Below are 23,854 nucleotides of genomic sequence, written 5' to 3'. Positions count from 1 at the left end.
CTAATCTTTGTTGCTCCCACTTGAGCACGTCAACCTTGGTTCATAATCCTATTGGAACTCTCAGTAGTTCCTCACCAAAAACTAAGTCTTGCACCCAATCTTCTCACACAGAGCCATGGAGACATAAGACATCCAGACCCCAGTCAACTTAATCTGGCAATCTGGCTCCCGAAGTCTTAGAGTTTGGCTATCTTTATATTCATGCAGTCTGGCAGAAGATTATCAGAGGCTAGACGTCCTACCACGAGAGCCTGCTATGCAGCAAAGGCGTTTGTGATCTACTATAATAACCACATCAACCCGCTTGATGCTTCTGTACAAAACATTGTTATTGATTGCTTCTACAACGTTCCAATTTAGCGTGCACGTCTATACGCTTACATATAGATGCATACCTCCAGAATAGACCTATATCTCTTTTTTGAGTGCCCATTTATAGGAATCTGGCTCGGTTTAAACTATACCAAAGTGAGGTTTAGTGTGCACAGAGTCCAGTGGAACAAAGGTAGGCAGAGGTAAAGTTGGATAGCACCTCTCTCTATTTGTGGTAGTGTGGTCGAGCAGTAAAGCAGTATCTGAGGACTGTGTTGAGCATTTATTGTACCCACTCAAACAACAAATGGTTTCACACACTCCAAGACTGAGCTTCAGACCAATTGGTTTTGTATAAAAATATTCTTTTAGTTATTTTATTTCCTGGAACCTAGCAAGCCTGTCACAGGTAGGTTGATGTGAGAAAGTGAGTTCCTGTTGTAGTACCCCCCCCCCCTCTATGGCACACATCCCTGTGTGCCATGCCACAACCCCACTGACCTGGCATACATCAGCCACCCCTCTAGCTGGGTGCCCTATGCCAGTGATGTGAGCACGGGTGCATGAGCCCTTTGCCCCTACAGTACCCAGGGCCAATCCTGGGCACTGTAAGTACAGTAATGCCATTAAGAGTATATGGTGCTGGGAGGTTGTCATTACGAACTCCACAGCACAATAATGGCTACACTAAACACTGACAAGTTTGATATCAAACTTCTCAGCACATTAAACCCACACTGATGCCAGTGTGGGATTTAATGTAAAATTCACTACAGAGGGCATCTTGGAGATGCCCCCTGAAACCTACCCTACAATCCACGTCTGGGCTGAGTAGCTGCAGAGGCTGCCACCCAGCAGACATGTTGCTGGACCCCTGGGTAGGAGAGCCCCTCGCCCCCCTGGGCCTGCAACAATGCACATCCTGGGCGAGGTGCTGTGTCTCCTCCCCCAGGATGGACAGGGGGAAGCTTCAAAGGCATACCGCCTCTGAGAGCTTCTCCAGACCATTTGCTGTACCCAGCAACTAGCCCACACCCGTTCTACCCCCACTCTGGCGGGAAGACTGGCGGTAAAAACTACGTCAGGAAGGGGGGTGTGCCAACCTTTGCCAACTCCACCCCTCAGGTGGAGGAAGCGAGGTGAAGCACGACCCCGGGCCCCAGCCATCTTGTAGATGAGGAGCCCTGCCCAATCCCAGCCAGGCTCCTGCCCCCTCCCACAGGAGAGGAGCAGGCTTGGGGGTGTACTCAACCCAGTACAGGGACCCATTGGTCCCTGCCCTTGCCCTACCTATAACGCCCCTAAATTTACTATTTAGGGGCTCCCTGAACCTTCCTTCCTTAGATCCAGATACCGAAACAAGAAAGAACAAGAAACAAGACCTTCCGTGCAGCTGCTAAGAGGATGAGGACACCAATTGATTTGGCCCCAGCCCTACCGGCCTGTCCACCCTCTAACCTGCTCCTGCTAAACCCCGGCCTCTCCAGTGGTCAGCAACCTCGAAAACCCCGGAGGACCTGACTGCCTTGTGACTCTAAGTACCTGGGTCTCCCACGAGCAGTGGTACTGCTCAAAGCAAGTAACAAGCCCTGACATCAGCCCGGAACCGCAAACCCTGCACCCTCTGCACCCGCCAAGCCTGGCCTGTGCTGGAGTTAACCAAGACTGTAAGGACATCCCCCCGGCAATTCTAACACTGAATTCAGTGCCCAAGGACCCTCCTCGACGACCCAGGCAACTCCTGCAGCCTCAGGACAAGGGACCCCTCCGCCGCGACCAGCAGGTGGTAAGATTTCCCGACCTCAAAAGACCCTGCACACGGCGCCCCCTGTGCCCAACTCCTGGGTGCCTTGCTATCCTCCAAGATCCCAACTTACCCTTCGAAGTGTTGGTCGCTCCTGTAGATCCACCGTCCACGAGCCTGCAGCCTTTGTCCCCTTTTCTAGATCCTCATTGAATAACATTGAGCGCCCGACTGCTCAAAAGCACTCTGCACCCAGCCGCCCGAGTGCCCCTGGCAGTGCAACCTGTACCCTATTCTACTTCCCCCTTTGCCCTGAGCAAGTGACCAGGAGCCCAGCTTCCACAGCCGCGTTGCCTGCTAGCCAGCAGCCACCAACCGCAGGCCCCCTGCCTCTCATTGCATAACATTGGGCCTAACTACCTCTGCACCCGGCCGCTCCTGTGCCGCTGAGGGTGTACTAACTGTACCTACATGACCCTGGGGGACCCTGAGTCTATGCCCAGAACCTTAACTTCACCAGTCGAGTACTCACCTGAAAACTGATGACTCACTTTCCTGCCATAGGATAACATTGACTGGTTTGACTCGAAAAAATTTCTAAGTGTGGAAACTTTAAAATATTCATCTAAATCAACCGAATAACGAATTTTGAATTACCTGTGATCAGGAGAGAAGCCAGTACTGTACCTTGTAGCCCAGTACTGGACCGCAAAAGTAATCACAACCGTGTTTGCTAGTAATCTAAATTTCTTCCACAGGAAACCATTGACTGCTTTTCTGTGAAATTTCTTCTAAGTGTGAAGTTTTGAAATGTTAAAATATTCACCTAAAATCAGCCAAATATCGAAATCCGAAGTACTCCCCTGGGCCGCAAAAGTAATCACAACAGTGTTTGCTAGTAATCTAAATTCCCGCCATAGGAAACCATTGACTGTTTTTCTATGAAATTTCTTCTGTGAAGTTTTGAAAACTGAAAATATTCATATAAAATCAGCTGAATTCCGAAATACTCACCTGTGACCAGGGGAGAAGTCAGTACTGTACCTTTCAGCCCAGTACTGAACCGTAAAAGTAATCCGTACCGGGTTTACTAGTAATCTGTATTTTCGCCATAGGAACCCATTGACTGTTTTTCTAGGAAATTTCTTCTAAGTGTCTACTTTTGAAAACTTGAAATATTCTTTAAAAATCATACGAAATACTGAAACGCAATTACCTACCTGTTTTAAGTGAAGACCCCAATGCTGGCCCCAGGAGACCATTGCTGGATTACAAAAGTAACGCGATCGTACTTTACCTGCAACCTGAATTTTCTCCCATTGGATAACCCTGCCGGATTTTCATTGAAAAGTTTCTAAGTGTGAACTTTTCAAACAGCTTTATATTCAGGAAAATTCACTACATTAAAACGTTTTTGCTAATCTGGTTTCAGCTTAGACCCCAGGACTGCATCTAGGATCTGGTCCTGGGACTACTAAAGTAATCTGTTTAGTAATCAACTGTACTTACATGTGGAAAACTCATTGAACTCAATGCTATAGTGTATTTTAGGATTGTGTTGCTTACTGTCAATACTGTATTAATTGTGTGCACAAACTTTATTGCTTCATTGCGAAGTAACTACATGAGAGTACTCATAACGAGAAAAGTAAATGTTTAGAACTGTTGGTTCTAAAAATAAAACAACTATATCTGTAGATATAAAAACAATTGGCCTGGAGTTCAGTCCTTGAGTGTGTGAAACCTTTTGCTGACTGTGTGTGTACAACAAATGCTTTACACTGTCCTCTGGTACTGCCTTACTGCTCGACCAAGCTACCACTTTGGAGAGTAAGGTCAGTTCTGACTTTTACCTCTTTTTTTACCTCTTTTTTACCTCTGGGGGTGGACTCTATACACACTGTACTTCATTCTAGTCCAGTATATATAGAGCCACTTTCTCACAGTTGATAAATACTTTGCAGTAAATATACAGTTTGAAATGCAGTTGTAAATGTACTTTGAAATGGTTAGTTTGAATTACTGGTAATGCAATACTGTGGAATGCTGTACATATACTCTGTATAAATTGTGCAGTAAAAATTACAGGTAAGTTACTTTTACGTTACTTTTGTGATTACTTTTTCTGCTCAGTGTGATATGCCTACATATCACACTGGGACATTCCTAGAGAAACGGTAAATATAGTCAGTTTTGCACAATTTTTGTTTTTCAAGTTTCTATGCAAATCAACTTCACACTTAAAACATTGTACTGAGAAAAACAGTCAATAGGTTCCTATGGAGAGAAAGGAAGTTAACGGTTACCAGGTAAGTAATCAGTCTTTGGAGTTGAGCTTCTGGGGTTAGAACAAGGGTTCTCCCAGGGTCAAGGATGCACACTCGCTACACCCTCAGCGGCACTAGGGTGGCTGGGTGCAGAGTGCTGTGGCCCAATGTTATCCAATTGGGAATAGGGGGCCTCTGGTTGGTGGCTCCTGGCAAGCAGACCACTTGGTTGTGGGAGCAAAGCTCCTGGACTTAAGCTCAGGGCAAATGGGGAAACAAAGTAGCACCAAGGGTGCATCCTTTGCGGCACTAGGACGGTCATGTGCCGGGTGTTTCGACGTGTGGCGCCCTGTTTTTAATAGGGAACCTCTGGTTTGCAAAGGCACTACAGGCTTGGGGACGAAGGTCTTCCGGTTGTGACCACCACTTCGAGAGGTAAGTTGGGGCTTGGTTAGGCATAGTTTGTTTGGGCACACAAGGCCGTGGGGAGTCTGGTGCAGGGGTGCTTTTTGGGCTGTGATCTTTTTACCAGCTCCTGGTCACGGTTGGGCGGGACCTTCAAGATTTAGGCTGTAGGTGTCGGCTGGAGGCAGGTCAGGGGTCGGCGGGGTGACCTCCTCGTGGTGTTTGCCCGCTCTGGCCGTGGTCGGCGGGTGCAGAGTGGGGGCGGATCTGCAGTCTCCGGCCGAACTCAGAGGTTGAGTATGATCATGGGAGACAAAGTCTTTGTAGTTGAAGGCAGGCAGGTCCTCCAGTGTTTTTGACGTTGCTGGATGCAAGATACTCCGGTATTTCGCAGGAGCAGGTTCGAGGGGGGAGACAGACCGGTAGGGCTGGGGCCAAGTCAGTAGGCCTCTTCCTCTTGTTAGCTGCTGCACGGCTGTTCGGGCCTTCTTATTCTTCTTGTAGTTTCCTTTTGTCTGACGAAGCAAGGTTCAGGGGTGCCCCTAAATACTAGATTTAGGGGCATTGCAGGTAGGCAAAAGTCAGGGACTAATAGGTCCCTTCCCTGCAGTGGGTACACCCCCCTATTATGCCACCCTCCTGTGGGAGGGGGACATGAGACTGTCCCTGGTTATCTGAGTCCCCCATCTTCAAGATGGCGTGGACTGAGAGCTGTGCTTCACCTTCCCCTCTCACCTGAGGGGTCGAGTTGGCATAGGTGGCCACACCTCTCTTCCTCACTTGTTTTTCCTGCCGGTTCTCCCGCTTAAAGTGGGGGTCACAACCAGTGGGGACTGTGAGAAGTTGGCCTGATGTGTGATGTCCACTATTCTAGTGGGCACCCTGTATCAGTCCAAACAACCCTAATAGTGATGGTTGTAAAGTCAACCTTATAGACCAGCTATCCCAGATGTAGCATGGACAAAGCAGTCTTAGGCTAATACTTCAGAGAGCATGTGAAGCCAATTGTTTTATCAATAATAACCACTTGAATACCAAATGAAAGGAAACCACACAAGGTATAAATCAAATATATATGTATTTATTACTAACACAACCCCTCTGCACTCTTTATGAGGTCAGAGTTCGAGATACAGCACAAGTGACTCAATATGCATACTATAAGTTGCACAAATACAATTCTGCCCTAGGGGCCTCACGAACCATATACTAAGTAAGTGGTATAAGAATCACTTCAGGACAAGTGAATAGGCCTAGGGCCTAGGGAATCACTGGGTCTTCACTGAACAACTACAGGTTAGGAAGTAGGAGACCCACAGGATGCGTGTGCAGTGTCTAAACACACACGCGGGTTCTCATAGACTTTCAATGGGAACGTAAAGTTTGTAAAGTAGTTGATTTCGGGCACTTCCGGGTGGACTACGGGAAAACCTAGTTAAACTAGGACACTTGGATAGTTATTACCCACGGGAGCACCGGAGTACTCTAGTTACCTCACCCAGGGAAGCCGGGTGCATAGGTGTTCTTTCGTGTCGTGTTTCGTCGTCGAATCCTATGGAGATCTGCACAAAGATGCTGCAGGCGACCTGGAGGAAGATGTCCTGTTGGATCCAAGGGTGGATCGGAGCAGTGAAGAACCTGAAAGCAGAGGGGACAGAGTCTGGGTCACTAGCCAGTGACCAGGAAGGAACCAGGCGATGTCTAGCTGCAAGCAGGTGAAGAAGTGAAGCTCGTCTCTGCAGCCACGTGGACCAGGAGGCGTCGACGACGACCAGGAGCTGGATACGGACTGTCCCACGAAGGATCTCGCTGTTGGCGGTGTCTGCTTCTGGATTGGAGTCAACAAGCCTTGGCAAAGGCAATCCACGCAGGAAGGGAAGATCGGCTTTTGTTCAGACCAGCAAGGTCTGGGGAGCTTCCCCTTTACAGGAAAGCAGGAGCAAGCCCTGAGCAACCAGGCAAGCAGTGTTGATTCACAAGGATGTCTTCAGGAGGGCCACTAGCCAACGGGCTAGCAACCGCAAAGACGCGTAGGAGAAATGCAGGCGCAGGCCCAATGCGGCACTCGTGGAGGTCTGAGCTTCGGTGCACTTAGGGCTCGGGTTGGGGCTTCTCAAGTCCCAATGCACAACTTCGAGGACACCTCAGAAGCTGCACAGTTAGCAAAAAGCAGGTACTGCAGGTAGTCCGGTCCCACGTCTCTCGTGTCCGCCACGGGTCTCAGCTTTGCTGTGGATGTGGGTCGGAGTCACAATCTGGAAGTCCAGAGGCTGCGTCGCGGAGTCTTCAGGTTCCGGCGGGAACATCGTCAAAGCAAACCGGCAAGTCACTGATGGTGCCTGTTTGCACAGGGTGGTCACTCCTTGACCACAAGGGAGATTCTTCAGTCTTCTAGTTGCAGTAGAATGTCGAAGGTCCAGAGTTTCGTTTCAGAGTTTCAGTTAAGGATAATCTAATGTCTCTACACACAGCTCCTAGCTTTATACTAATCTAAGGGGCTGGATTACCTGCTAGGTCCCTCCTATGGGTGGAACCTGGGAAGGGGGTGGTTACACCCCTTTCCCTTTGTCTAGTATCGCGCCAGAGCTGGGGCTGGGGTGCCCCAGCAACTGGTTTGAACCGGGCTATGCATAGAGCACCTTGTGTGCCCCAGGCAGTGTCTCATTTCATTCAACCCGCCCTGCTCTAATACACTATAGCCTGTCTGGGGAGGTGCTAGCACCTCCCAAGGCAGGAAACCTATTGTACAGTCCTCCCCTGCCGGAGTTTCATCCAGCAGCAGTAGGTCAGACTTGTGTCTGTGGCAGCAGCATCCATTTTGTGATGCTGAGCCTCTGTTTAACTTTAACCGGGTAAAGCTACAACTACATGTCTTCTCCCTCTAGAAGGGTGGAATGCTACCCCCGCCGCCAGGACCGACGGGGGGGGGGGTAGTATTCCAAAGCTTGTGACACCTTACACGACCTGTTTTGATAAAGCCAAACCAAAGTTAGCATTAACCACGAGAATTATAATGCACTTAAGAGTATATGGTATGGCTATATCATAGAACAGCTATAAGGACATGGTTCCGAAAGTTGCAGACAGGCTCAGCTCATGCTAGAGCACCATCTCACATAAAACCAAGCACTCTGCCTTCAGGATTGTCAAGGCCTGCCACATAGGAGTGACTTATAGGTATATATGTATCTATATATAATGGTAGGGATAGGAATACTATACCTAAGCAAGGGGTGATTACCCGACCTTGCCCCAGCTGAGTGATCCCCCAGTTGTCAGTTTGGATGGCCAGCCAGGGGTGGCATAATACATGGTGCAGCCCCTGGTAGGCCTTGGATGCACCTATGCCCTGGGTACCTATTGTACACTATATAGGGGCTCATTCGGTGATCCAATATCCAATTGGAGATGTACCTAAAGTACATGAAGTCCATTTTACAGTGAGAGCAGGTAGCCTGGGGCCCTGATTAGCAGCATCCCAGGCCAACTAAGTCGAAAAATCAGCTAAACACTACGCAAAAAGTTGAGGTAACCATAGTCAGATATCCACCTTCCTACAGGGACCAGTTGCTGAAAGCAGCAAGTGGCCTGGGGAAGCTCAGAAAAGACGGCATGTCTTTGAAGCTTCTCCTTCGTGAACCTCGCACTTTGTTGAGACACCGACGAATGCGGTACGTCTTCGACTGATGCAGACATTAAGAAATTGAAAACCCCGATGGCAGCAAATGAGTGAAAGTACCCAAGCCGCTTCATTCTAGCGGTATCGTTGGGTGATTTTGCCCCAACCCTCAAATAATCGCAGGATTTATGACTGAGTACATTTTGGGATTTATTTCATCTTACCGCAAACTTATTCGGGTCCCCTCCCCTGGTCCTGAGGAAGACCCGCAGCAGAGGAGTCTACTTGCCATTATGCGCTAAGATCGAAACGTTGACATTCCCCCAGTGGGCCTGTACCCAACATACCCCAACCACTCCCCCGCCCCATCCCAACCACAGATGAAACCTCACTGTGCTTCTAATTGAGTAACATTCATCAAATATTGCGATTGAGATCAGGGGTAGCCTACTCATAATGCTTCATCATTTGCTTAACATTCAAACGGGATTGATTGGAAATTGTTAATACAGCGCTTGTTCCACTATATGAGAATAAAACTTAATGAAAAGAAGAATATCGCCAAGCCCTGAAGTCTGTGGAGGACGAAACGTGTTGTGTTTTTATGAAGATGGAATAAAGAATGAACTTCAAAACTACGTTATTGATTCTGCTATCAAATGATTTACTACTGTGCATAATAATTATGGTTAATGTTGAATAATTTATAAGGAGAAATTTGTGTGCTGGACCACATTTTGTTTAAATGGAAACATGTTGTTTGGTGTCAAACACTTTGGAATCCTACCCCCCCCTCCTCTTCCCCCGCCAGTCCTGGCGGCGGGGGTAGAAAGTCCACCCTTCTAGAGGGAGAGACACGTACACACTGGTCTAACCGGTAATAATAGTTTAAAAGAGCCCTGGCATCACAAAATGGATGCCACAGACACTGGTCTGACCTCCTGCTGCTGGATGAAACTCCGGCAGGGGAGGCCTGGACAATAGGTTTCCTGTCACAGGGAGGTGTAACCACCTCCCAGACAGCCTTTAGTGCAGGGGTCTCCAAACCGGTCCTGGAGGGCTGGATCCATGCCAGATTTTTTGGATATCTCCATTGAGATGCATGTAGTTATTTTAAAAATCTGGCATGGATCCGGCCCGCCAGGACCGGTTTGGAGACCCCTGCTTTAGTGTATTGGGGCTGTGTGGGTGCATTCAGATAATGCTTTTCAGACAGTGCTGAGGGCACAGTTGGTGTCATGTGCATACCCCAATTCAAACGGTTGCAGGGGTACTCAGCCCCTGCTCTGGTGTGAAACTGGACAAAGGGAAAGGGTGTAACCACCCCTCTTCCCAGACCCTCTCAAAGGTGGGTCCCTAGGGTATGTCCAACCCCCTAACTTTTTTTTTTAAACCTTTATTGACATTTAAACCAAATACAAGTATGGGCCTACAACCCCGGGGGCCGGCCGCTAAGCAGTGAGATTAACAGAGAGCAATTTTAATCACATGCAGCACCTCGGGGAGCAGAATCTCCATGCTAGCGTACTCTTGGCCACTGAACAGCACAATTAGAAAAACAGGATATAAAAGGTTTTCATTTTATATTAGAAGATGAAAGGATCAGGTGCCGAACAATTTCCCAGCAGCGAAAATGGCAGGCAGAATAGTAAACGTATCGACAATAAACAGTAATCGATCAAATCAATGGCGCTGCAACAAGAGGTCAGGATTTGAAGGAATATTATGGTCAATTCGCGCCTGCAGTTACCTGCCCTAAGACCCAAAAAACACTACGAAAATTGAGGCACAGATGAAAAAGCAGGGATTGATACCAAAGGAAACCCACTGCACTGACCCAGAAAAGAAAGACAAAGAAAGATAAGAGAGGAGAAAAAAAAGGCCATAGAAACAAAAATAAAAACGAAAGATCCCCTCCCCCAATCCCCCACCCTGCACCCCTGCAGATGACTACGCCCCCCTCCCCCAGCAGTGTGCCTGTCGCCCGAGAACCAAACCCGAAATATAGAAGAAGAGAAAAAAGAGAGACTGGAAACCCCACCTAACGGGGAAGCGGAGGAGGGCGATAGTCTATGCGCTCCGGGTCTCTCTCCCCCGCCCTATCAAAGGGGCCCCTCTAAGCCAACACAAGTAAAGTTGTCACCATACAAAAATACCCCGGGGGGAACCACAAACCCCCCGCCCCGGAATCCGTCCGTTGATGAAGCAGTCCCGTTACCAATAGATCCATCGTAAATGATTCAACCCACAATCTCAGCCTTGGCCCCGTCTAACAAAGTTGCTGTGTCCCTCGGATAAGAAAAGCCACATCCCCGGAAAGTCAAAGTTCACACAGAAGCAGCCGGAGCTTGAGTCGGCAATAAGGAGAGGAATAGCAGGTCCCAATGCACACAGCTTGCACCAACGATGTCCCTCCCCGTCCCCGAAGCCAAGCATCGTTCCATCCGCCATATTGGGAGACAGATTGGGGAGGGGGTGTGACTCGTTCCGACACAGATCAAAGTGTGGGCCAACAGTGTCCAGGATGGGGGAAGCAGTGACATGCTCCGATAACTGTAGGACCGATGTTTCCGAGAACTTAAGAGTCACCAATCTCAGCACCCACGATCAATTCAGTTTCTTCGGGGGCAGGCACAGCTTCCAGTACCGGGTCCAAACACACCAGTAGGGCTTCCAACAGGGGGGCAAGTCGGCTGCCGGGTCTCAAAGAGCAAGTCAGGGCTCGATCCCGGTCCTATGAGTCCATCTGTTGCCGACAGCCAATGATTGACCTGGGCCCTCACCATCGCGTGAAGCGCCGCAACTTCCGCCATTACCATCCGCAAGGAAGGGCCACATTGAGTCCGTTCCGCCGGGTTCCATTCAGCCGCAGGCATAACGGTCCCCACGGAGAGGCTCCCTCTCCGGGGCAGGATACGCCGGAGCAGAAACAGGCCGTGAGGGACGGGCCAGCAACATGCAGCAACGCGCGGCGGGACCCCTACCCCGGGGCACCAGCGGTGCTAGTGCCGGGCCTCCGGGCCGGGGCCCCCCGCGACGCAGCACCGCGCACCACCCGTCGCCTCACCTCAGGTACAGCACCAGGCAGCAGATGGTTGCAAAGTAATTCAGAGAAATTTTCGAAAGTTCCAGGGACCGGACCCAACCACCCTCGGCAGTCCGTCGTTGTTCAATTTGGACCCGGGTAGACCAGAAATCGAGACCCCGGCTTCCAGTCTGGGTTAGGCCTCAAAAGATTTTCGATGTTACTTCACACCAGAACATCAGAAAAATTCCGCGATCACACCATCGGGATGCAGACTAGTTCACCCACACGAATCCGGGGCAGGAGATCAGGATATTCGACAGGATAAGCGAGCGGAGGACGGGAGACTATGCGGCCATCTTGGTCAGTGTCGTAGCTCCTCCTCCCAACCCCCTAACTTAGTATAAGTGTGGGACCCCAGTTCTTAGGACTTCAGATTACACCTGGATGAAACTCTGCAACATATATGCTGAAACTTCGACATTCTAAACGACTAGAAGACGGAAGAATCTCCCTTGGGGTCTAGGAGTGACTCCCCTGTTCAAACAGGCACAAAAGAAGCATCTTGCCGGTCTGCATTTCCAAGGCTTCCGACGGATTTGTGACTCCGGATACAGACTTCCAGACTTCAGAGGCCGACACGAGATCCCAGCAAAGCTGAAACCTGCAGCCCTCACAAGTGACGTGGAACCCGAACTCCTGGACACCGTGCATATTTGCAAGTGCATCAACTTCCAGAGCTTTCCCGAAGTTGTGTGTTGGGCTACTTGTAGTCCAAGTCCTGAGCACCATTTGCACCAAAGATTGTGGGCCTACACTCCACGAGTGTTCCATGGACCCGTTTCTAGCATTTCCGCTCGAGGCTCCTTCGCGATCCCTGGTCTGACGACTCGTGGGTCCCCACCAAGGGGACTCTTCTGTTTCCTGGGCTTTCCTGGTTGCTACAGACGTGCCCTGACTCTCCACCAAGTGGTGAGTCCCTCAGACCTTGCTGGTCTGCACCAAAGCCAATCTTTGCTTTCTGTGTGGGTTGCTGTTGCCAAGGCTTGTTGGGTCCAGTCCGGATACCGACACCGCAGCACTCGACATCCTTCGTGGGACAGCTCGAATCCAGCTCCTGGTCGTCGTCGTCGACTCCTGGTCCTCGTGGCTGATAAATCAAGCTTCACCTTCACCTGAAATCGCCTGCCATTGAAGGGCATCCGCTCATTGCCTTCCTGGTCACTGGCAAGTGACCCAGACTCTGTCCCCTCTCTTTCAGGTTCTTCAGAACTCCGATCCACCCGGGCACTTTCGACTTGCTCGCCAGCAGTACTTTTCAGCAGATCGCCATTGAAATCGACGACAAAACACAACATCAAAAGACCCCTAAGCACCCGGCTTCTCTGGGTGAGGTAACTCTAGTACTCCGTTGCTCCCGTGGGTATTGACTTTAGAACTGTCTAGTTCTAAATAAGTGTCCTTAATCTTTAAAATTCCAAAAAGTTTTTTTTAGACACTGCACGTGTCCCCCGTGGGTCCCCTGTGTCACTACCTTGGGTGGTTCCTGGTGGTCCCAGCCATTCTATAGGCCTTGTATCGGTCAGTCGTGATTCTTATACCACTTTCTTAATATATGGTTTGGTACGCCCCTAGGGCTCAACGTATATTGTGCTAATTTACTGTGTGCTAAATGGGTTTACTGAACATACTTTTGCCTCTAGCCTCATAAAGAGACTAGAGGTATGTGTTTAGAATAAATACATATATTTTATATATATATATCTGGTATGGTTCTCCTTTCACTTGGTCATTCATAAGATTATAGACTGGTAAAACAAGCTGCTTTACATTCCTTAAAGACTTCGCCTGAAGGCTGCTCTCCATAGCTACCACTAGGATAGCTTTCTATATAGGTTGTCTTTAAACCTACCATCAATAAGGGTCGTTTGGACTGGTGCAAGGTGCCCACTAGAATAGTGGACAGCATATGCCAGGCCAACTTCTCACAGGGAGGACTTCATTAAGCTTATGCTGAAACAGCTGAGCCCTAATGAAGAGTTGACATCTGCATTATTGGTCAAGAGGGCCCTCCGATCTGTAGGGCTGAGGCCTCCTCCTGGGACTCCATCTCCAGACTGTTTAATTTGAAGGATCAAGATCTAGTTTTACAAGAAGTTTTTGTCAGTTAAAAGATGGCTGCAGAAAGCTGGCATTCCCTTTTCCTTCCCGCCAAGCTGCACATCATGATTTTAGGCAGCATGTTTTCAAACACCTAAATCATACAGCAAATTTGTTCAAAATAACCTGAGAAGCTCTTGGGACTGTGAGTAAGGCAGCATGCCAGAATCGTCGAGGCACCTCAGCATGCCAGAATCGTTAAGGCACCTTAGCAACCCACTTTGTCGGTGTCCTCGGATTGTTAATCTACACTAGTAGTCTGACTGCTGGATAACATTTGTTTTCCGTGTGAGTAACTAGCAAAACTACTGCCCCAGACTTTTTTTGTTTTTTTGACAGCATGCAACTACACAACACTAACAGTTGATCTCATCTAACTCCATGGAGGACACCGCAACCCATCTCCAGCATGAAACAGCAGGCCAAAAGCATCCTGTGGCTAGAATGCAGATCATCCTGGCATATGAGACTGAAACCTTGAGCATGTCTCTTCGTAGACCCCTTAACTGGTACCACATGAACTATTGCAGATCGCAGGAGACTAATCTTTATCTAGTACATACTGAGTGATTAATGTGATGGTGCGAGAGGTGCTGACTTGGCTGTCTGGTGTCTGCCAACCCTGTCACCACCCATAGCTCTAGCTGCGTCTGGATGCATGTGTGCTAGTTGATTCTTTTGTTGGGGGGTGGAGGGGTTTGAGGGGGGGGGTGGAATTCTGACTGGGTTTAAGACTGACACCTGTGCTATTAAACAAATATATGGGTGCATTTCCCCCAGCAACCAGGTCACCCAAAGCTGGTATCCGCTTCCCTCCCCAACATCTAAGAGGGAGTTCACCACATGCATTCATTTTCACCCGAGAACACCAATTACAAATTGGAGGAGTGTGGTGTGTGGGTTATGTTCTTCTGGCAGTTGGGGTAGTCCGAGTATGTGGGGAAGAAGCTAATTCATTTAGTGCACACTGATGCCAGCCCAACCATGCTATGCGCACATCTATCAGGAAAGTCCCTAAGACACCATGCCTGCACTCAGATTGACAACTTGGAACATTTGAGGTCTAAGTTCACTTACAATACTGCAGGTGCTGGGATACATGAAGAGGCATTTCTGTTGGGTACTTCTAACTAGATTTCTTACCTTGTTGATATTCCCCCATGCATCAGACTAGATGTTTAGAGCAGTCAGTTCTCCTGTGCGCCAACCGGTCTCTGCTCTGACCTCATCCCGATCCAGATGGGGGACACTGAGCCACATATAAGCGCCACACATTTGCTCACGCCAGTTCCTTTTCTATCTGCACGTTCAGACTCCGATCCAGAACTTCTCTCTGGTTCTTGACCAGACTTAAAAAAAATAATAGCAATGAGCAAGGGAAATGTCAGTCCCTGAAATAATAGGGTTTAAACCGTGGTGATGGATCCTCACAAAGTCTGTTTGTGGTCCCTGGGGTTGGACCAGAACTCAGACTTGTGGCGACTGCTCCCAAGTGAGCCTAAAGGCTATATGAGACTGAGGCCAAACTCAATGTTGCCAAATACAAGGTTCCGTGCTACGACTAGTTGAAGGCGAAAGGAGGCTCCTGTACCCAAGTCGTTCCTGTGGGAGTCATTGCAGTCAAAGTCCTCTGGTAAGTCAAAGAAAAAGTGCAAGAAGTAAAAATGGGAATAGCCCCTTACGGCCATTCTCAATCTCCAAAGAGGGCGTAAAGGCATCAGAATACTTCCTGGTTTTGCTCCCAATCTCCATTGGAGCAGATTCAGAACTTGGTACGGATGACCCCTGTATTTTCAGGCCTATCGACATCGCCTCAAGTAGAGAGTCCAGGCTGCACACATAGGGCAATTTACCAGCTCCCTCTGGTCTCCCACCAAGGATTTGCAGGAGCCTCCAGTCAGAAACTGTTTGAGGGTCTACCCTCGGAGTAGTCTGTGCCTCTTGGAACCACATCCCGTTCTGCACCTCCCTGGTGAAGGCTTAGGCCCTGAATCCATCTCCTGGGCCCCTTCTTGCAGCGATAGTGATGGATGATGTGCAGCTGATAGTACTATCCGACTCGGAGCTGAATCCACCTTGACTGGTGAGCAGCCTCTCAGCGAACCTTCAGACTGATACTTTGCCCTTACAACATGGTAGGTTTCAGACTTTACACAATCTTTTTTGCACGGATTGCAATAGCAATGGTGACTGGGATAACTATATTCCCCAATATGATGAGGAAAACTGGTGTAAAGAGCTTCAAAATGCCATTGTGCTGGACACTTCACCAGACATGGGCCTTGCCCCTTCCTACCTCCCAAGAGGAAAGCGTCACCTCCCTGTAGTCATGCACAGAGCAGTAGAAGTCTTAAACCTAAAGAAACTGAAGTCTTGCAACTTGACAAGGCTCCCACAGGGCTACTAATGCCATTTAAGGAGGCCCATACAGACTTGTTTAGAACGGTTGGTTGTTGCCATAGCCTTGCAACCAGTGACCCTGCCTTTCCTACGCATCTGACGTCGGAGTTTTAGTACAGGCTTCCACCAGCAAAGTCAATCCCAGTGCCTTTACTACCACTTAGCCTTATGGTGAGTTAAAAAAATAGAAACATTTGGTAAACAGATTTTTTTCTTTTTCAAAACTTTCTCTGAGATCAGTAAATACCAGCTGTTTTTCTTTACCACTACTCTAATCCCCTTTGAGGCACACTGATGCCAATTTTACCAGTTGTTCTGGAGACCTCTTGTCGTCTCTTGCCCAGGCTATTGATAGCCACGATGGAGCAAGTTTGTCATCTGATTTCACCTGGAAACTAGAAGCAACTGCTTATTCAGAACACACCAAGGTTGGATGTATGATGATACAAACTGTACCATTGCAACGCGGTATGTTACATTGCAGTCTTAACAACGCAGGTCATTACATCGACTTGCCCTGGACTTCGGAATAGTGTGAATTACTATTCAAACTCCAGTCTACGTATAGTAGGGAAGGTGTTGGAATAGTAATTTACACTATTCCTTAGTCTAGAGCGCCCTCCAGTGCAAGTAAATGTAATTATTTGCGTTGTCAAAACCACGATGTAACCATTCAGCATTCTAATGGTTTTGTGGTAAAGGATGTCTTCCTCCATAGTTACCAGTGTGGCTCTTTGGCATCATGCCTGGATGAGGGCTATGGACTTCTCCAGCGATGTACAGGCACTTGATGTCTCTTGCATTTCGGCTAAAAGGTGGACTTGGTATTAAAACATTACAAGGAAAACCGAGCCAAAGCACATTCCTTCTCTGCTCCCATAAGATAATTCCACTAACATGTGTTCACCCTCTCTGTGGCTACGGTAGAAGGTTTTCATTTTACCTATGCCAGACTTCTCCACCCAAGCAAGCCTTTCATCCCATTCGTGGCGGGGCGCTGTTCTTAGGAACAATGAGGATAGCAGAGACAACATGCAGCTCTGTCCCTAGCCTCTCCTGCCACAGCTTTAGTAGGTTCTTGTCGGCATAGTCTCACTGTCTGAGGCAAGATAATACACTTACTCCAACAGTGGCACAGCACCACTACAGACGAGCGAGTCCTAAACAATTGTTGATTAAGGCTTTAGCACATGACGTCACCTGTCAGCATGCAGGAGAACTGCTCTAAAAGTTTCTGGATTCAGTCTGACCCCTGGGGACTATTCACAAGTTGAGAAATATGCGGTTAGAGTATCCACCAGTAACCTCACTCTTGTATGTGCCAGTGTTTGAAGCCTTGTTCCTTAGGTGGATTAAACTCTTATATTGTGCAGCTATGGCCAGCATAATACATTTTATCATATCGTCGTCCCATGAAATGGCGAAAGTTACACTGCATGGATTTTCAGTATTGCACATCTCCTTCACGATAGGACTAGAGCCACTTGCTGCAAGTCTGCTAGAATTGTGTGGTAGGAGACCTACATTTTATATCTAGGCAGATATTCTCCTTACTTACAGATGGTATCCCCCCGATGTTAGCATTGCTCCTGATCTAAGAGTGCCTCCACTTCGGTCCCCTTTCAGGCATCTTTATGAACTGTGCAAAATTAGAAATATTCCCTTTGACGCACGTCACCTCCTAAATGCACTTTTGAATACCTGCTGCTATGTTAATCATTGGTGAAATATCTGACGTCTGGGTCACTAGAGACTTCAGAGTTGTACTGCAAGAGAACTGTATGTGAGATGACTTAAGCTGCCATTTTCCCTCCACAGTAGGCTTGGTTTAGTTAAAATTATAATCCTGCCTAGATAGTTATACATATTTACCAACATACCTGTTCCACTGAACAGGTCTTTTTCCTGCATTTGAAATCAAGCATATCTCGGTGTGGGCTTGGGGTTTTGGCAGACCGGAATAACGGGCGTGTTGGCCGGATATAGTGTGCTATGACTTAGCGTAGTTCATTGTTGTACACAGTTAGTGGTTGGAGGGCAAGAATGTAGAGTGGAGAAATGAAGGAAAAGGATCATATTTTTGAGTCGTCTGGTGTCGGGTGGACGATGGTCCGCGTTGATCTCTGGTATGCAGGACGTCTCTGGCTGTATCCTGTTCGTGGGCTGGTCCTGGTGGTGTCCTCGGAGGTATGAGGAAGAAAAACGGGGCGGTTAGTCCTCAAGCGTAGGACCGATTGAGTCCTGTTACCAACACACGGAGCGTGTGGAGGGTAAAGCGAGCGTGAGGAGCGGGGCAGTAAGGAAAGGGGGATAGGAGATGGGATACTAAGAGCGGGAGGGAAGAGGGTGATAGCAGTGAAGGGTAAGTGCAAAGGTTCTCTATACAACAGTGCTCGTGACCTGATTCGACTGTAGCGTATATACAGTGATTCGGCTATAAATACAGTGAGGTTTGCAACGTGAGGGGGGCACTCTATATACACCAATATACGAGTCGGCCTGGAGACCAGGAGACAAGGTACTCACGTGCCCCGCTGCAACTCTCCTGCGAATTGCGGCCGCTCTCCAGCCACCTCCTGGGGACTCCACCAGTCTTCGGTTCAGACGTCCTCCTCTGCTCCTGTCTTCCGTTCCTCCTTCAATCACGCTCCCTACCATCTCGGCTCAGGTTCTCCGCCCTCTGTCTCCTGCCACGAGTCCGCCGTAGTGAACGCTTCTCCCTCGCTTCTGCCGGCTTTTCCGGGTTCTGGCTCTGGTTAGAGGGAGGGATTCCGAGGTCGCGGGAGGGAGCTTCCGGTCTTCCGCTTGCTGCCATAGGTTCCTGTAAGGGAGGACAGAGGGGTGGAGTCCGGGCTGCCAGGGACGCTGTAGGATCGGGATCTGGGACCCGGGATTGCATGCTATGGCGCCTCGCTGTTGAGGTAGGGGACGATTCCGTTCCACACTCAGGTAATGTGGCTAGGCAAGCGACTTAGATTTAAATGGGAAACCCTAACACTGCTATTCAAAGGGGTGCCCTGCCAGCCTCAGTGACTGTTGAAGCAGATTCCATTTATCTCAACCATTTGTAAACCGCTATCTGCTCACCCCACAGCTGCTCAGTGGGAGAAATGCACTGTGCAGTGCACATTGTGGTTGGGTGTGGTATGGTATCTTTTGTAGAGCGAAGCTGGTGGTATTGCATGCTCCCAGTTTGCCGCTGGCCTTAAACCCTGCTGTACTGCCAACCTGTGTCTCAAGATCAAACAAGTAACTTGATACTTTATTTTTTCATATTTTGTTTTAGATTTGACCACGTTAGGCAACAAATACCCTAATAACGCCTTCCTCCCCTTAGAAACGTGAAAGAGCTGTAGAGAACGCATATCGTTAGATATCCTCTTATACTTCAGAATACAAGCAGCCTCTAGTTGGACTGACACACATTTTCCAGTTACCTGCGAACATTTGACCCTTCAGAAAAGCTCCTTTTAACTCCTTGGTTAAGGAGACTTATCTAGATTGTACAAAGAGATGCACAGCAAAGATAAGACATGTTTGCACCTAATACTTTTCGAATTTCTGCACAAAACATACTATGCTTGCTCATCTCTGCACAGTGGGTGTGAGGGCTGAAGCACACTGCTATATGTGGTTTAGCAAGTTTTGTGGTACTTCCCGCTGATGTGCAATTGTTGTATAGCGATGTTGAAAGCAAATACACATAGTAGGCTGTATTGTGGTTCAGTCCCCAGAGGTGGCCCAGCTGAGGTACTGTCAAACGCATATTCCTTGAAATGTCAGTGGTATTAGAGAAGGGAAGGGTCTTGATGCTTTGAAGTTGCAGACCATCGCCTAAAATAACTGATCAGCTGTGCAACATGGCATACTGTAGGGAACAGCTAAATGTATATAGGGACATTATGCCCCCGAAATTGAGACTGAGATGCGTATGGGTTCTACTCAAGACATACTTAAGTACTGATGGAAAAACATCCAGTGACATAGTGGAGGGACAGTTGATAACCATAATCAAGAGATTGGCGAAACTGCCTATGCAAGTTTTGAGTCAGCACAGGGTGGGCCCGCACTTGAAGATGCATTGATCTTGTGATGTAAAATAGAGCTGTATTTAACCAAGATATGTTTTAGACAAAGTTGTTTGTCAAATGCATACCATGCTGCCTTGTAGATGCATGGTGTAAAACTTCACAGCTAACTTGGAAATTAAATTGTAATCAATGTACACTCGTTGAGTGGCCAGGGTGTTTGGTTGTTTTGTGTTGCTTGTATTAATGTAATATGTACTCTTAAACTCAATACAAAATGGACCAAGGCAAGAGGATTCTGATTCCTATTCAAATCATATTTGTTTTATACATCTAAGCAGATGAGACCTTGATGTGAGGCTTGGAATTGAGGTCTTATTTTAGACATTGGCAATACATCTTAGTGGTAATCTCCAAACAAAAGGCTTTGGCAAGTTATTCAATGTAGCCTGGGTTAGGCAACACACCTTTACTCATTTCCTGCTAACTCTGATATAATGTTCAATGCCATTTGTGCAAAGCTTGCAGCTGTTAGTCACCTTTCACCCAGCCCCAATGCCTTAGTTTCTTTGCCCGAATATTGACTACAGATATCTTGTGCTACAGAAATACTACCGCCAGAACCCAATATGCACAGAATACACAAGAATTGACCAAATACTACTTCCTGTGTATGAGACACAGATCTTGGAAGGATCACCACTTTACTTTTGCTCTGCACTGCTTGAGTATCATAAATGGTATATATAGCAGGAGGAGGCATGGTCTTCAAAGTCAGATCAAAATTCTGTCAAAATACCCCTCTTCATGGAAGGGAAAGCAACAAACTAAAGATGTATGGGATTGAGATGCTGCTGCTTCTCACATCACTGGGACTGAGCGGACTTGTCAGCTGAAACTGTTTAATCAAGGTATTGTTGCAGGGCACATCTATTATCCATATGTGGGTAGAAGCTCAGCACTTCGACATGGGTGAAACTACTGAAGGGATTTCAGAGGAGCAGCACTGCTGTAAGCTCAGGGAAGCAGGAACTCTGCTGCAGGCACTGCCTGTCTGATGCTGCATGTAGCTGCATAGTCCCCTTAACTACACACCTGTAAGCACAACTGCATCTTCCATGGTCTGAAGTAGAAAAACTAGCGAACTGAGTTTTACTTAAGGAGTTTATTATACTCTCTGTGTGGGTGAGCCTAACACAACCTGTGCCCGGACAGCATCTGGCAGCTGCCACCAAACTGTCCATGGCTCTGTAAGTGTGCAGTTGTGTCTACTCTGTTGTGGGTCAAGGGGCATTCTTTGAGTGTAGCTCCAGTCCAGCATACCCTTGTGGGCTGTTGGTATACCAGAGTGCACATTCATTGACACAGTGAGGGCTGGGCCTCTGCTGAAAAACGCAAGTTGACGGATTTCGAAAGGAGGGTGGTTTGGCACAGCTGGCTCTGCATCCCCTCTGTTATCCGTGCGCAATTCATGTTACTTGGTACGCTAGACTAAAGCTGTCAGTGACAAAACCCCATCCATGCGCTTGGAGCTAACTTACTTATCTCTCAGACAATGTACAGGATTGAAGCTTTATTTTACAAAACAACTTATTTAGAAACAATTTTGTCTTTGCTTCATCGTTATATGTAAATCCAACATTATTTTGTAAATAAATAGGCACCAGCCAATTGATTTATTGATAGTGGTCTGCCCGTTAAAGGTCATTATGCACAGCATTTGTGTCCGAGCCGTGGGTCTATGAAGGATATCAAATGCTAGCACTTTAAAAAAAAAAAAAATTATATTAAGTTCTTGTCTTGACAAAACTTCTGAACTTCACTGCAGCCAGGACTTTTATACAGCTGAAGCCCAAGCAAACTTTAAAAAAGTTTAGCCAATGATGTAATCTAAACCCAGTGTTTGTGTGTGTGGTACTTTCGTAGCAAGCCCCATTGCGATGCAATCACTTCTTGTAATTTTGCCCTTCATGGCCTTCTGCAATGCTTTCTTGCGCTGTACACGCCTTGCCTTGCCGCTTGTAGGTTAATCAGGATAAATCCACAGGCAGCAGTCAAATTACCGCTATCCCTAGGTTTGAATAACCCATGGCCTCAGTCGACGGAGCAAAAAGTGACTGACAAGCAATGTGGCCTGCTACGAAAGTAAGGACAATGATGAAATACTCGCCCATTGAGGCAGAGTGTTTTATTGGAGTATTTGAGTCGATAATTTGTTATGAACTATGAGAATTAAGACATTGCATTTCCAACATGGCGTCCGATATTGATTGAAAATCCTTGCAGTCCTTTCTTGCCATCATTTTAAAATCACAAATGAGAAGGGTGTGTATATTATTTAAATGAACTCAATGTTACTCGCCATGAACATGCATTTAGAGAACTGAGGAAGGTGTATCGCTGAAACGTGCATGCATAAATGTATGATGGTAGTCACCCAGCGAGTGCCCCATTAATGTTGCAGTAATATATATATATATATATATATATATATATATATATATATATATATACACACACACACACATATATACAGAATATTCTCCTCTTTCCCAGGAAATAATCGTCTAGAAGTGTTAGGTCACTTGGATCTTTATTTTAGATAACCAACATCTACGCGTTTCAGCAGTCTCAGCTGTATGTATGTATATTTAATATACATTTGGCTTTACTCTAGGTAATTATGAATTTATCCAGTTCATTTTGTTCCCATCTTTATTGTTAATAAAATCAATCAAATTAACAATCGAACCCATTTTGTAATAAGATTTTAAGTGAAATTCAAGTACCAAATCTAGATTGACTATAGACTGTTTCCCCTTATAAGGCCCTTATTTCTTTTGTATTCCATGCTTTTCACACTTGTTGCATATTAATTTAAAGCGGGAAGAAATCCCTGTTCTCAGTGTGGAATGTCCTTCTGAATCGAAGTAAAATGGCATTTTTTTATTAGGAAAATATTAACCAAAAACCACTATGAAGCATGTCAGAAATACAAAAATAAATTTTGGAAAAATATTTGGTAACTTTTTTTGCTATATTTTCTTCTTTGCAGGTATGAGAAAAGACTATTTTGAATCCTACTCTGAGAACCAAAATCTTCTATGAATTGCATGGAATTCAGCGATTTCAGGGGTCTCCAGCCTTCGATTCACATATTCTCCAAATGGACATACAGCAGAGGAAATGTTTTGAAATGACAAATCCTTCATTTTGTTCTTGCCTTTGATTTTTCTTTCAAACCACGGGCCATTACAGAACTCATTGAATTGTCCAAATTCAGAACTGCTGCTTTATCTGTGGTCATTTCACTTAATTAAGTGTTACAGCAAACCTTGAAGTGTGAGCTGGCTTTTGGAGTAAAATATTGAAAAGCAACTTGTGCTCATCTCAGTCATATTTCTTAAAGTACGACATTTGTGCGGAGTTGCTGGCATCATCAAAACCTTCATGGTGCAAACATCCTTTAGATACATATATTGGAACAATATTTTTGTACCTTTGAATAAACCAAAACCTAGTGTGCTATGGTTCTGTAATAGTATCAGCTCATCCAGTGCTGTTCCACACACCAATGATGCACCCATTTTGGCTTCTTTTGCTACCAGTAATAATCAAACGACAGGCTTAACTGTTTCTTGGACAAGATGTTTAACCCACCGAGGCACAATAAGCTTGCCCACGCCCACAACAGGGATTTGAAAATTGTGCAACCAAGCAAAAGAATGGGCAGCCTACAGTAGCATTGAGTTGTACCCTTCTCCCCAGCCCAGTAGGGGCAATAGTGTCTTACTGCCACCTGTTGGCAGATAGGTTGCCCCAATCTGTTAATTTTCCCCAATTCTGGCCATGGGGAAGGGTGGTGGTGTTAAAGGCTAACTCCGTATCAGGGTT

At 47.1% G+C, this 23,854-nt stretch overlaps 1 protein-coding gene across 2 annotated transcripts in view; it reads left to right on the top strand.

Moving 5' to 3' along the window:
- The window catches only part of IMPDH2 (inosine monophosphate dehydrogenase 2), a 357,233-nt gene extending 333,895 nt beyond the window's left edge, over positions 1–23,338 (top strand). For both annotated transcript variants that reach the window (XM_086939329.1, XM_086939328.1), the window contains one exon: positions 23,016–23,338. In XM_086939329.1, the coding sequence (XP_086795455.1) occupies positions 23,016–23,037 (22 nt within the window). In that variant the 3' untranslated portion in view covers positions 23,038–23,338. The remainder of the gene's footprint in view (positions 1–23,015) is intronic.
- The last annotated feature ends 516 nt before the right edge of the window (positions 23,339–23,854 follow it).

This window comes from Lissotriton vulgaris, chromosome 9 (assembly GCF_964263255.1).
Source record: "Lissotriton vulgaris chromosome 9, aLisVul1.2, whole genome shotgun sequence".
Taxonomy (NCBI): Eukaryota; Metazoa; Chordata; class Amphibia; order Caudata; family Salamandridae; genus Lissotriton; species Lissotriton vulgaris.
This window is presented reverse-complemented; position numbering and strand designations above follow the sequence as displayed.